At 36.1% G+C, this 13,420-nt stretch overlaps 1 protein-coding gene across 2 annotated transcripts in view; it reads right to left on the reverse strand.

Annotated features, from left to right (window-relative positions):
• Window positions 1-398: 398 nt before the first annotated feature.
• RASGRF2 (Ras protein specific guanine nucleotide releasing factor 2) overlaps window positions 399-13,420 on the reverse strand; it is a 139,154-nt gene continuing 126,132 nt past the window's right edge. For both annotated transcript variants that reach the window (XM_035309818.1, XM_035309817.1), the window contains exons 20-27: window positions 10,095-10,155; window positions 9,333-9,436; window positions 8,639-8,723; window positions 7,845-8,042; window positions 5,613-5,692; window positions 3,642-3,759; window positions 2,810-2,878; window positions 399-2,104 (exon numbers count right to left, since the gene is read on the reverse strand). In XM_035309818.1, the coding sequence (XP_035165709.1) occupies window positions 2,012-2,104; window positions 2,810-2,878; window positions 3,642-3,759; window positions 5,613-5,692; window positions 7,845-8,042; window positions 8,639-8,723; window positions 9,333-9,436; window positions 10,095-10,155 (808 nt within the window). In that variant the 3' untranslated portion in view covers window positions 399-2,011. The remainder of the gene's footprint in view (window positions 2,105-2,809; window positions 2,879-3,641; window positions 3,760-5,612; window positions 5,693-7,844; window positions 8,043-8,638; window positions 8,724-9,332; window positions 9,437-10,094; window positions 10,156-13,420) is intronic.

Genomic DNA, 13,420 nt, shown 5'->3' on the forward strand with positions numbered 1-13,420 from the left:
CTTCTCCTTCTCCTTCTCCTTCTCCTTCTCCTTCTCCTTCTCCTTCTTCTTCTTCTTGTCTTCTTCTTAACAGAAAATACACATTAAGTTTGTTTTGTGATCCAAATAAACTGGGATGCAATCAGCTTGTTGTCAGTCATTAATGAAAGAACAAGCACATTTTTGATAATAAAAAGCTTCCATAAGTTTTCTGTGTTCATTTCTACAGCACTCGTTAGTCCGAAGTATTTAAAATGTCTCTGGAATTTCCTTTTTTGTTGCTGTCTGCTTTTCTAATTAAGGAATTTTTCAGTATTTGTGGTGTTTATTCATGCAGTTATTTACAGAGAGATGGTCCTTGTGATGAAGAACCTTAATGCAGTGTACAGTTGCTACAGTACATTTATAAATGCTAGCAGTTACACTCAGAATGAATTGAATTTATTGTGCAGCTCTCAGCTGGGCTAACAATATAATTAAAGTGCAAATAAAGACAAAACCCACAAGCCAGGCAGACTGTGGTGAAAAAATGTCAGATCAAATAGGCCTAGGTCACAATCTATTTTAAACTTCTATCTCCCTGAGAGGATTTAAGGGAGGTATACAGTGATATAGCCCTATTTCTTCAACTGGCTGAATATCATTGGAAAAGTAAGGACACTTTTCCAGCCAAGTTATTCAACAGTGCTAATATCTGTAGTTTATATTACGGTGTACTTTACAACATGCATTTGAGCTCACTTGCCATGCAGCTACAACAGGCCACTTATGATCAGAAAAAAATTAAGAAGTACCAACTAGCTGTAGAAATGAAATGTATACTGATGTGTGTCACAAAGCATAGGTCTTAGAAACAGTAACAATTAGCACATTTTCTTTAAACATATACCCATATGCAAATGACTATCACTAATTCAAATAAAAATGTATAGTGTGTACTTGCTGGCATTCCAAGTTTGCCACTGATGTGAATGATTTTAGAGCTGAGTCAGCACTGAATGACTGAACAAAACCCAGACATTTTCCAAATCACTGATTTCATGTAAAACAAAACATTCATTCCAACTCTAGTGGTCATTGCCAATCACTACCCACTGACAGACCAGACATGTAGTTCTCTCCACTGTGTGTCCAGAAAGTGCTCTGTTGCCTGACTTGTCAGGCAACCTGCAGGAGGTGCAGAAAAATAAAGTGCCTTTTCAGGACTGTGTTGCACCTTGACTTATCATCCTATTCACTGGATGTCCAGATTTCTCAACTCTCTATAGCTCCTAACCACTTACTTTCCACCTGAAGCTTGCAAGGAGGACAACTATATACAACTGTTCATCTAATTATTTTACTTTTCATGCTGTAAATATTCTCATTGAGTATTAATGAAAAAATATTTACAGTTTATTTATATGTAAAATCAGTAACCTTAGAAAAGGCTTAGAAAAGACATTTAAAGAGGGTAACATTCTATAAAGGGTAGCATTGAACAAACTTTTAGAACTGTAGATCTGGAGAGAAATACTAGATGTTACCTTGATGACACTCCAGACTCATTGATGATTGTTAAGATCCTGTTTTTCAATAAATTTAACATTATATGAGGACACCATATGGCAGTACCATTGCTGTCTCAGCGAACACATAGTTAGCCATCAGCCTAGACCACATCAGAACCATCACATTTTGCTCATTTATCTTAACTAGGTATATTACCACCATTTAGATCTGTCTCCTTAATCTGTCACATTAAGATGGCTACAATAAGTACCTGTTCACAAGAAAGCCTCATGAATTAAATGCACAGTCCCTACTGCAAAGAAGCAATCACTTAATGCAGATATAAAGCATCTTTGTCTTCCATGTCCGAGAGTAAATTAGTGTTGCCTGAGAGGGAAATGCTGTGAGGTTCAGTATCTCTTACTGGAAAAGAGAGCTTGCATTCTTCTCAATATTTCCCTTGCTGTCTTTAGGACTTGGCATGCATAATTTTGTTCATTGTACTAAAGCTTTCTGTAGACTTTGAGGCAAAGCTGGATCTTCAGGCAGGGAGTCTGGGTTCAAGCTTTAGGGAAAGCTCATACAAAGTATCTTCATCTATGATGAGTGTCTTGTCAAGTAAATAGTGAGTGACCTGGAATGCAGAAGATACAGATGAACAGACTGTTTTTATTGTCATGGAAATGTCTCTGCTTTCCTTTCCTTTTCCCCTTCAGCCCATTTCAGACCCTGAGATCCTCTCATGTTTTCTCATCGAAACACAACAGATTATTTGAATGGTGTAAAGCTGTACCAACAGTGCTCTAGGAATCAAATTCAGTCTCTTAGGAGACTAAATCCTTAGGTTTCCTAGGCCCATGTTGTTATTCTGGAGTCTGAAATGTAAAGAGTCCTTCTTTGAATATACAGGCTGGATTTGGACAAATTTTCATAGGTCCCACAAGCCACAAGGGAAAAAGAATTGCAGGATGCACACAGAATGCTTGGACCATCTCCTATCCCCTAATCTGAGTATTCTGGGATTCCATTGGGAATTACGCTCCAGCTGGTCACAGAGATCACATTTCCCTTTTATTCCATTCCTTTAAACTCCAAAACCATGCTGGCTGCAATCCCAAGAGAGTTTCCAGAGGAGAAAAAAACTGTTAATACAGTGTTAAGGAAACAGAATATTAAAACCCCAGATTACCTGTTCAGATTTCAGTCTGTGCTCTCTGTATATCACAACAGAATACATTCATTTCAGCTTTCAGCTTTCAACAACAGCTGTATCTTAGAACCAATTGCCAGAACAGCGTTCATTTCATTGGTAGGTAAAAGTATATAAGAAGAGTCTTACCTTCTGCTGATGTTCTATGCGGTAGGAGGTCTGCTGGAATTGGCGTATTTCCCTGATAATGTGTGATATCTTTCAAAAGAATACAAATATATAATAATTACAACTGCATTTTGATTTCAGTTGGATACATAAAACAAGATTATTTTTTTTGACAAATTATGTCACTTATTTTGGGAGTGTGTAAGTGAAGGGCAGAGATCACCAGCTCATAGATTCCATCTTAAAAAATCTTAAATTAGCTATTTATTTTTAAGTCAGTTTCAAGTGAACCACCTTGTCTACTTTCTCTCTCTTTTCCGTATACTAATAATCTCTTTTATCTTTGCCTGGAGTGACTGCTGCAGTGTGTGGTTATTATGAGAACATAAAGCTAAGGTTAAAAGAGAAGTTTCCATGCTTCTCTCTGAAGGGTTTTACAAAACAACATTTTATAGTAGGTGGAAAGAATCAACGTTAAAACTTTTTTAAAAAGTAGATCCTAGCACACTTGAAAACCAATTGTGAGCACTGACTACTTTCTGATTAATAACTACATTCCTTTCATTTGATTACTTCAAGACATCTTTTGTTGCTTCTTCAAGGCAGCTGCTTTTTCTATCTGTGACTTCTCACAGAACAAACTGGAGGCAAATTCACACTGTAAAAATCCTCATTTTACCAGAAGGTGGTGATAGAAGACTGCGTCAAGTAATTGCTTTCAAATGGCTATCTGTCATGCATGGTGCAAACACACTTTTAAGTCTTGGTGAAATTCTAAGCAGTTATAATTAAATCAATAATCAACTTGTAATTAAACATCTTTTGGGAAAGCATGTAAGGAAATTAAAATTACCATTCTCATTTTGGAAAAATTGACAAGGCCTTCCTCAGTGAAGTTTGGTGTTCCTTCTTCAATAAATGCTAGATCTGTCAAGTACATTCCAAGGTAGGGAACAGCAGGTGGGTTACAACTGTAAAACAAGAAAGTTGTTTATGTATAACTAAATTTAAAAACTCACATTTCTAAAGCTCACACAAACTATTATTTAAAAGAACTTTTAAACAATGGACCACAAAATTGACATAACTTGATTTATATTTGCTCTGAGTGTGGCAAATTGAAAAGATTGTGTCAAATATTAAATTTAAATTAAAGGCAGGTAGCCTTTAGTAAAAGCTACAACAAAACAGGATGGAGCAAGAGGAATGGTGGGTATACTCTGAACACTGAGAACACCTTCAAGCGTATTGCAACCCTGGCTGATAGGCAGTATCAGAAATAGATCATATACACAAGCTACAAGAGCATGTGGATATGCTTCTGAATGGTTAGTTTTCTTCTGTATCAGCATATACAAGCATTCTAGTACCAGCAAGAGTCCACGTGCGTGTGCTCGTGCATGTGTTTGGAGACATACATATACATACATGTGTATATGGATATGGATAACATTCTCTCAATCTTTTCAGGCCTTGCTTACAGTGAACCCAAAGAGGAAAGAGGTAGACTGAGAGATAGAAAGGATTATCTGGAAAGCTGGGAATAGAGACTCTAGAGAACTGGGAGCTGCTTTTCTTAGTGGGGCAGAAGTAATGTGATAGGGATTGTTGCTTCTTTAATGAAATAATCACTACTCCATAGATGCTGATTCTTACCTCAGCAGAAATAGCTGCAAACCTGTTTTTCTGAAGCTCTGGTGTAAGAAAAAAGCAGGGCCACAACTGTTAAAGGCAGACTGATGGCTTTCCTTAGTAAAGTACTTAAATCTGGTTATTTTTTATATTGTGAGGGTGACTACTGTACACAGGTAAGCAATATACTGACTGAAAGGTGTATAGGAGTACCTATTCATATAATGTGAGTGAAAATGTTTTTTAACAAGTGATTAGTCCTCAACTTTTTTTTTTTTTCACTAAAGACTGACTGACTTGAACTGTATATTTTTAAACATTCCAGTAACTATTCTAATAGTTCATTTCTTTGTTTCTCTCAAGCTCATTTAAAGTAGTTCTACTACTCAGTTCTGGAAAGTCTACTTCTAAATACAGAACTTATAAAAAATTAACTATATATATATATGTTTAATGTGTGCAATTGGAGTCAATACAAGCATAAATTTTAGAATCCTTTCCAAAGGATGTTTTGGATACCAAAGCTGCAAGGTGGTAAATCAAAAATAAGAAAAAATAAGAAAAAAAAAAAAAAAATAATAATAATAATAAAAAGAAATAAAAGAAAAAAATATAGGTTGTTTTCCAGACTTGCAGACTACAAGAGTGGCTGGGAGGGTATAGGAAAGGAAATATCACTGTGTTCCTTTCTGAGCATCAGTTACTGTCCACTGTCAGAGATGAGATAAAAGGGTGAATGGATCTTTGATTTGACTAAAGCTTATTTGTCAGTCCTAAACTTCTTATCAGGAACAACAACTCCTTTCAATCCTGTTTTTGAAACCTTTATAATAACCTGGTTTACACTTACTGAAAAAGTTTAACCGTGTAAGTAAAACTCCAATAGGGAACATACCACACAGAACAACTTTTTTTTTTTTTTTTTTTTCCAGTAATTCTCTAAAGACATTGTATTTATCTATTAGTATGCTAAATCGGAGGATATTGAGCAAAACAACAACAAACAAACAAAAACAGAAAAAAAACTCCAAACAGAATAAAACCAGAATTTAAAAGGTTACTAGGTAAAAGCATTACCCAACATTATATTAATTTTTAAAGCTTACTCAAAGAAAGTTTATATTTAAGATGTACCATGCACTATTTATAAAAAATAAAAAATAATAAAATTGCTTTTTGTAGGTAAACATACTTTTTAAGTGTTTCTCTAAGATTTTTAAATCTTCCTTCAGATGATACAGTCTTCTGAAGCTTGTCCATGAGGGCTTTTGCCTAGAAAGAGAACACATCACAGATGTTATTACTGTTACACATAAATGATTGGGATTAGAAGTAATTAAAATAAGTAATTCACTTATCTTCTTCACCACATTTTCAAAAGTAACAATATAGATATAAAGAATTTAACTTCACTGTAGTTCCTAGTGTTTTTCTGCAAATGGAGAATAGGCAGCCTTAAAGATGTTCCTTCAAGTGAGACCAGAATATGTATCTATGCTAGTATTATTACCCTGCAAATTCAGCAAGAAACACCAGTTCATTAAATTAATGGTCAGCAATTCAGTTTACTCTGTATACAAGAACATTAGAGGCTTGATCTGGCATGATAGTGAGGCTCCTCAACTGGATTTACCAAAATTAAGGACAGTAAAGGATGTACTGTCTTGCAGCCTGCACTAAAATGGTTTTGCTTCCAAGTTTCTGATTAAAAATTAATACATATTTGAAAAAAATATTACTCTCTTACAGGAATGATTTTCAGTGGACATCATCAGAACTTGGCTTCCCCACATGTAAAATGTGGACATTTTCTTCTCATTATTTATTTATGGTGTAGACTTGAGATAGCATGGAGAATCCTACAAAACTTCTCATCTTTGGAACTGAATTTCCAGTTCATGGAAAGCTGTATGCAGAAACTTTTTTTTTTTTTTTTTTTTTTTTCCTACAATAACAGGCTGATGAAACATTCAGATAATGTTTTCAGTAAGCAATGGAGAAGAGTGCAATAAGGTTGCATACTGGGAAAAGGTCTTTCACCAAGAGGGTGGTGAGACACTGGAACAGGCTCCCCAGGCAGTGGTCATGGCACCAAGCCTGCCGGAGTTCAAAAAGCATTTGGACAGAGCTGTCAGACATAGAACATAATTGTTGGGTCATCCTGTGTGGAGCCAGAAGTTGGATATGACAGTCCTAGTGGGTCCCTTCCAAATCAGGATAGTCTATGATTCTAACATTAATCTGTTTTGTTTGTTTGTTTGTTTGTTTTACAATTTTACAAATCAAGCAAATCCTAAACATACTTTTTTTTTGAAGTAAACTCTTATACAAGACTTCACATTTAGAGTTTTATTGTTATTATTACTATATTTTTAAGTAAAAGAAAGTAGCACCAGCCATAAAAGATATGAGAATAAGCTGATTGGAGAACACAGTACATTCAGAATGTATTCTGAGTGGATGTCCTTACTTGGGCTGCTTGATTGCTTTGCAAAAACTTCAGAAACATATGGAGAAGGAAATGTAGTGACAAAAGCCCACCGTCTCGCATATCAATTAGCAAGATCTAAAAAGGGAAATCTAAATATGCCAACAGGCTTGAAAAACCTGTATCCAAAACTGCCAAACTTACAAGTGATTGGTTCTGTTCTACTGACATCATTGCTCCGATATTGCACCACACTAAAATATGTATGTTTTCAAACAGCAGAAAGTTGAGATTTAAATAATTCAATACATTTCTTCCAAACTACTTAAAACAGAGAATACAAAAGGCTGGGTACTTTACATTCTGGCTCATTTTGTCTTACTTTTCTTTGTCACTGGCAGTCATTCTCACAGTTTCAGCCATCCTGCTGACAATCTTAGCAGCAAGGCAAGGGTTAAAGGGAGAGATTAACTGCATCTAAACTTAAACATCTAAATGAGAAAGAGGTCTGGTTAACTACGGTTTCTTGTTGGGTAGCAAAAAAAATCAGCACCTTGAGAGGAAGTGCTGACCTTTCTACTGAATTCCTGCACGGGCTGGAAAATAGGGCTCCAATTTTAGGCACCTGAGATGACTATGCTTATAGCCAGTCACCACCTATGAATGTATCTTAAGTTTCTAATTCAATAAGAAGAAAATTTAGTTTTTGCAAATATTTCAGTAATTCAGGCTCAAGCCTCAGACTTAAGCACCTGCTAATTCTACTAAGATCAGTTTGTATGCACAAATATTAATGATACGCAAAAAAAGGATATATCAAATACAAAACACCTTGACATGACATATCAGCACAACGTGATGCTTCCAGCAAGTAGTCAAGACTACTGTGGAAGAAGAAACAGTTTTGGAAGGAATCCTATTTCTGTTCCTTGTTTCCTGAACAACATACTGACAACTGAAATATAGAAACCATAGTTGTAATCACATCTTTCTTACCTGTTTGGATACCTTAGCCCAAGTTTTCTTCAGTCTGTAGATTGCACTTCTGTTCAAGGCTGATGTGATTTCTAATACACCATTATAATTGTGCATACATCGACAAATGTCAGCTACTGCTACCCACTTTTCAATTGAGTTAGCCCGGGAGCTGACATCAGCATAATTCATGATTTGAGAGGCAACAAGGTTGCTCATCTGACCAAAGAGAAAGTATTTAGGACATTTAAACATAATCATGTTAGAAATACAATTATTTAATGAACAAGGCAAAAAATAAAACTGGTGCACAACAGAACTTATGGCTCTTAATAAAATCAGAAAAAAAACCATACTGAGATAAGGTTCTAGGGCAGTGGATGGGAATGGGAATATGGAAGAAGGGTAAGAAATGCAATGGGGTTTGTTTTCAAGCCAACAGTACAAATGCTGATGGGAAAGTCAGAAAAACTCAAGGTATATGGTAAAGCACAAATGTTTGGATGGAGATTCAAAGGGCATTTATTAAACAGAACTGGTGTTATATTTTCATTCTCTGAAAAAAAAATCATTTATGTAGGATAGTTTAAAATGTTTTAATCTATTAAATAGTCATTGAAATTCTGTGTACAAATTAATGAAAATTAAAATCTTTGTATGCATTGATGTAAAGAGTTAATCAAAAAAAGACCATAGCATTCAGTCACTACTAGATAAGAAATTACAAACGTTGTAAGAAAGATATTTTTGTTCCAGAGGTCATAGATAGTGTCAACAGAGTTCCTAGAAGGCAATCCATATTTTCAAGTACTTACATCATTAAAATGTTGACTAGTTTTCATAATATAAGGTGTTCTCTCATTTTTATCCAGTTTCATCCAGCCTTGCCCAAGAAACTCTCTAGACAATAAGTGGAGAGAAAAAAAAAAAAACAAAACAGTACAGAGTCTCTGTCTGCAACTGTAGCCTAAATGGATTTCAAGTATACCTAATTTTTTTAGAAAATAACTACATAGCTTTACATTAATTCCAGCATTTCATTATGCCATTATTAATGCTACTAAACAAAACTGTAAACATTATTAAGAAGATTTATGTTGCTTTTAATGCCCTCTCCCCATTTTTCCATCTTAATTTTCAGCTTTGTGACCCTATTTGAAATAGGTCTTATCATTTTACATGATTATATGAATGGTAAACTACTGCATGAAGTTTATTTGACACTTCCTCTCCAGAGACTCAGTGCTTCCGTATTATGTTCACCCTTCACTAGCCCAGAGCTTTAAAACACAGATTTCTTCTTTAGCTGAAATTACTCATTCTTTCAAAAAATTATCAAACTTTATGGGAATCACAAGCAACAATAGAAACAGCCAAAGGACGTTGTTCTCCTATATATGTAAGCCTCTTTGCCTGGATGTCAGTACCATGAACTAGTATAGGGCCTTAAACTGTCAGTAATAACTCATCCAATGTACTCACTTCAGTTAATTGTAGGAGAATACTTACTCATAGGGTATGCTTCTGAAAACTATGTGGTCTAGAAGTGTTATCTGCTCTGCAAGCTCCATGGCTGACAAAGTCTCAAAGCACTCTGGTTTGGAGCATTCTGACTGCAAAAATAAGAAAAACACTTAATGATCTCTCTTTGTACTGAAGAGCATTTCAAAGCACAGTGTATTAAAAACTTCATGTGTTTTTTTTTTTTTTTTTAACACAGAATTGTAATTAACATTTTTGATACACAGAAATAAGAATTAAGCAAAAAATGTTAACAACATAAAGGTAAACATCAGTCTGGAAACCCATAGAAAAACAGGCGAGATATAAGTATGTATAGGTTAACTATAGTCCGTATATTCTTTGTCACTTTCCACGTAACCACTCTGCACCTTGCTCATTGCTCACACTCTTTGTTGTAATGCAGTGCACTTATGAGATGATGGTGACCACAGTTTGGAGGACAGTTCTTTTAAATGAAAGCTGAGTATGGTTTTGATGGCTGCTGCAATGGTAGACACTTACACTTCATATAAACTCATGTTTTCCACATTTATTTCATCATTGTGTGATTAAAATCAAATCCTGAAGTTTTGACCTGTTCATCTCTGATACAGGCTACAGATTCTAACTCTAAACTGAAATGTGCATTCGTAATATAAAAGTATTTCTGTCCAGAGTTGTAAAGGTACAGAAGTTATACATTTTAATGACTTAAACATGCAACATTTTTACAAGCATGTTTATGTGTAGATTTCAAGATGAACTTACCACTTGAATGATATCCTCTGTTTTTAAATGGTTATCATCCTGATCTTCCTGAGAAAGAGCCCTGAAAAATTAAGCAGCAGAACATCCTATATAAAAAAAATTACCTATGGTTATGAGAAATCTTTTCACTGACAGGCAATCATGTTTACCTAAAATAAATCTTTAGACTGCAATCAAATATGTAAATAAATAAGAAAATCTTGCAACTAAAAAATTAATTTATTGTTTTAAATAAAAGGTATAAAATAGCACAACATCGGAGTCATGTAAGGTAAAATGCCCATTACAGAGGCTTAAAAAAAAAACCTCTGAGGTAAGAACAATGTATACTGTAGGATGGCCAATGACAATACACTGTTACTAACTACTGTACTCATTTGCTGATCACAGTGATATGGACCTACATCGATCCCACTTGGACTTCAGCACCATGAAGTTTGGTGGACAATGAAAAAATCCCTTTTTAAAAACCAGAGTGATACTGCAAAAATACAACATAATAATGAAAATATTTAATCAGTAGTTCTCCATGTTGAATAATCCTAGAAAACCTGAAGGCAAGTGTGTGTGTGTGTGTGCAGAAATTACATTATTTGATTTTTTAACACTATACTAAATGATATTTTTGGGAAATGTTTGAAAAATAAGCGTTTGAGAAGACAGTACAATAGGCATGCATGAAAGAGTGATTCACAGGGACGTGTTGTTTATTGGCACTACACTGTCCTATTCGTTGATCTACACAAAGAGCTCTGAGAGAAGAAATAGACAATGAACAATGAGCAGGTTTTACTTGTAGCAAATGTGTGATTTGCTTTCAGTAACAGAAGTGTTAATCTATGTTTCCAATTCTCCTATAGAAAATCTGTGATTATTATCCTGTAGTTGTTTCAGAGTAAAAGGTAAAAAAAGAAGCCATCAGATGGTGTAAGTATTTACCTAAGCCTGTCATCTTTGAAGTATTAATTTTGTACATCATTCTAAGATCTTATTCCTTCTTTTTCTGTGTGCTATTTAACCTGCAAACAAAAGGTCTCAATGCTGAGCATTTGGCTCAATGCATCCTCAGACTTGGGAGGGTCCTGTCTGAAAGGATTTCAGAGATTTCATATCATAATATTCTGCAAAAAAGGCAGGAGACATCTCAGATTTCAAGAATATTGTACATAAACCACAGGCAATCTGAAAATTTCAGCTGGATTACTATGGCTAGTCCTTTGTTGTACCATAGTACAACAAAGACAACATGGTATGAGTACAAGTCAAAAAGTCTGATACAGCATTTGGAAAATATAGACTCAAAGAAAACGTGAATAGACTGGATTTATATAATATAGGAAGAAGATTTATGGAGAAAGAACATTATGCCAGTATATGCATATACTTCTTGTTATATGACTATAACTACACTAACAATAAAGCAAGAAGTTGCTGGGCTCATTTGGTTTAAGAAACATTATATTCAGCTTTCCACCTAGAATACGAAAGCTCTGAAACAAATTCTCTGCAGAAGTCATATAATACCCATCAATTCAATTTTCAAGGAAAGTTTAGATAACCATTTTCAAAGATCCAGATCCACTAATCATTCTGGAAAGTAGAGCAACTGGACAAAATATTTTCTTGTTGTCCCTCCAGTCCCTTCCCTTGATTTTGCACTCTGTAGAAACTGACTTTCCATGTAGCATTTGGGAAAGGGTTGAAGTAAAAGGATTATGTTGCCTGGAGTGTAAAATACAGAATTTGTACTATGTGGGTGGGGAGGAAGCATAATGCTTAGTACACTAGGTTCTTCTATTGTGGGTAGCTGTTGGTTCATTTTGGTTTTCCGAATAGAAGGACTAAATTAAAATCAAATGCAGATACACAGAAAAAGAATCTAAGAATCTAAGAATCCTTCTTGCCTTAATTTCACCTTTATTACATTCAGACAAAATGCCCATTTCATCATGAGAGCTGGAAATGTCTTAGGTCTAATGGGCAAGCCATGCAGAATCTTGAATGTCTACTTCTTCAGGAGAACCCTAAGTTTCTTCTCCACAAAACAACTCTTTGCAGCCTCAGTAACTGTAAATAGACTGGCAATCTGTGTTTCCTCATCAGCTTGTTTTGTGCTGTATCTCATGACTGACTGCTTGCAGAAAAATACTGTTCAGCATGAGGCAAGACTATGTGTCTTCCTGGCAATGAAAAAATAGAGGACTTGCCCTTCTGCCCCAAATATTCTCTGTGATTTTGTAAACTCATAATCTGGGTTCCTTACATTTAACTTTATGTATGCTGAAGCTCTCATCTTAGATACATAAAAGATTCTATTTGCTTAACAGAAAGTGAAGTAAGAATGATGAGCTTCTCAAAAGGCTCTAAATAATTCACATTTCCCCTTCTTTGCTTACTGATACTCTTTTCTACAACATGTAGTATTTTATGTAGACTTTTTATCCCTTGCTCTATGGAGATGATGTGTTTTTTCTCTAACACAGTATTCTTACGAAATATATATATATATATATATATTTTATCTATAAATATTCCACATTTAAACCTTCAGAAGACAGCATATCTCTCTGGACTTGTAGTGGGTTTACATGGCAAGGTTTTGGTAGCAGAAGGCCATAGGTGTGGCTCCTGTGAGAAGGATCTAGACGCTGCCCCATCTTTAAGGGTCCCACTGCTGACCAGAGCTGAGCCAATAAGTGATGTTGTTTTGTGCCTCTGTGAGAGCATATTTAAGATGGGAAAAAAAACCGCTGAGGCACACAGCAGCTGGGAGAGGGAGAGGAGTGAGGAACAGCCTTGCCTTGCAGGTGCCAAAGTCAGTGAAGAAGGAGGGGGAGAGGTGCTCCAGGTGCTGGAGCAGAAGTCCCCTGCAGCCTGTGGTGAGGACCATGGTGAAGCAGGCTGTCCCCCTGCAGCCCATGGAGTACCACGGTGGAGCAGGGTTCAACACTGCAGCCCATGGAGGACACCATGGTGGAGCAGGTGGACCTGCACCGATGGAGACTGCGGTCTGTGGAAGACCCCTGCAGGAGCAGATTCTGGGCCAGACCTGTAGCCCACGGAGAGACCACACAGGACCAGGTGACCTGGCAAGAGTTCTGCCTGTGGGGGACCCAGGTTGGAGCAGTTTGCTCCTGAGGGATGGACCCTGTGGTACGGACCCATACCTGGAGCAGTTCTTGAAGAGCTGCTGCCTGTGGGAAGCCCACGCCGGATCAGTTTGGCAAGGACTGCATCCCATGGGAGGGACCCCACAACACAGGGGACGAGAGTGATTGAGAAGCCGCGGCAGAGAAGAATTGCTACAGAATGACCATAACCCCCAT

This window comes from Oxyura jamaicensis, chromosome Z, assembly GCF_011077185.1.
Source record: "Oxyura jamaicensis isolate SHBP4307 breed ruddy duck chromosome Z, BPBGC_Ojam_1.0, whole genome shotgun sequence".
In the NCBI taxonomy this organism is placed as follows: domain Eukaryota; kingdom Metazoa; phylum Chordata; class Aves; order Anseriformes; family Anatidae; genus Oxyura; species Oxyura jamaicensis.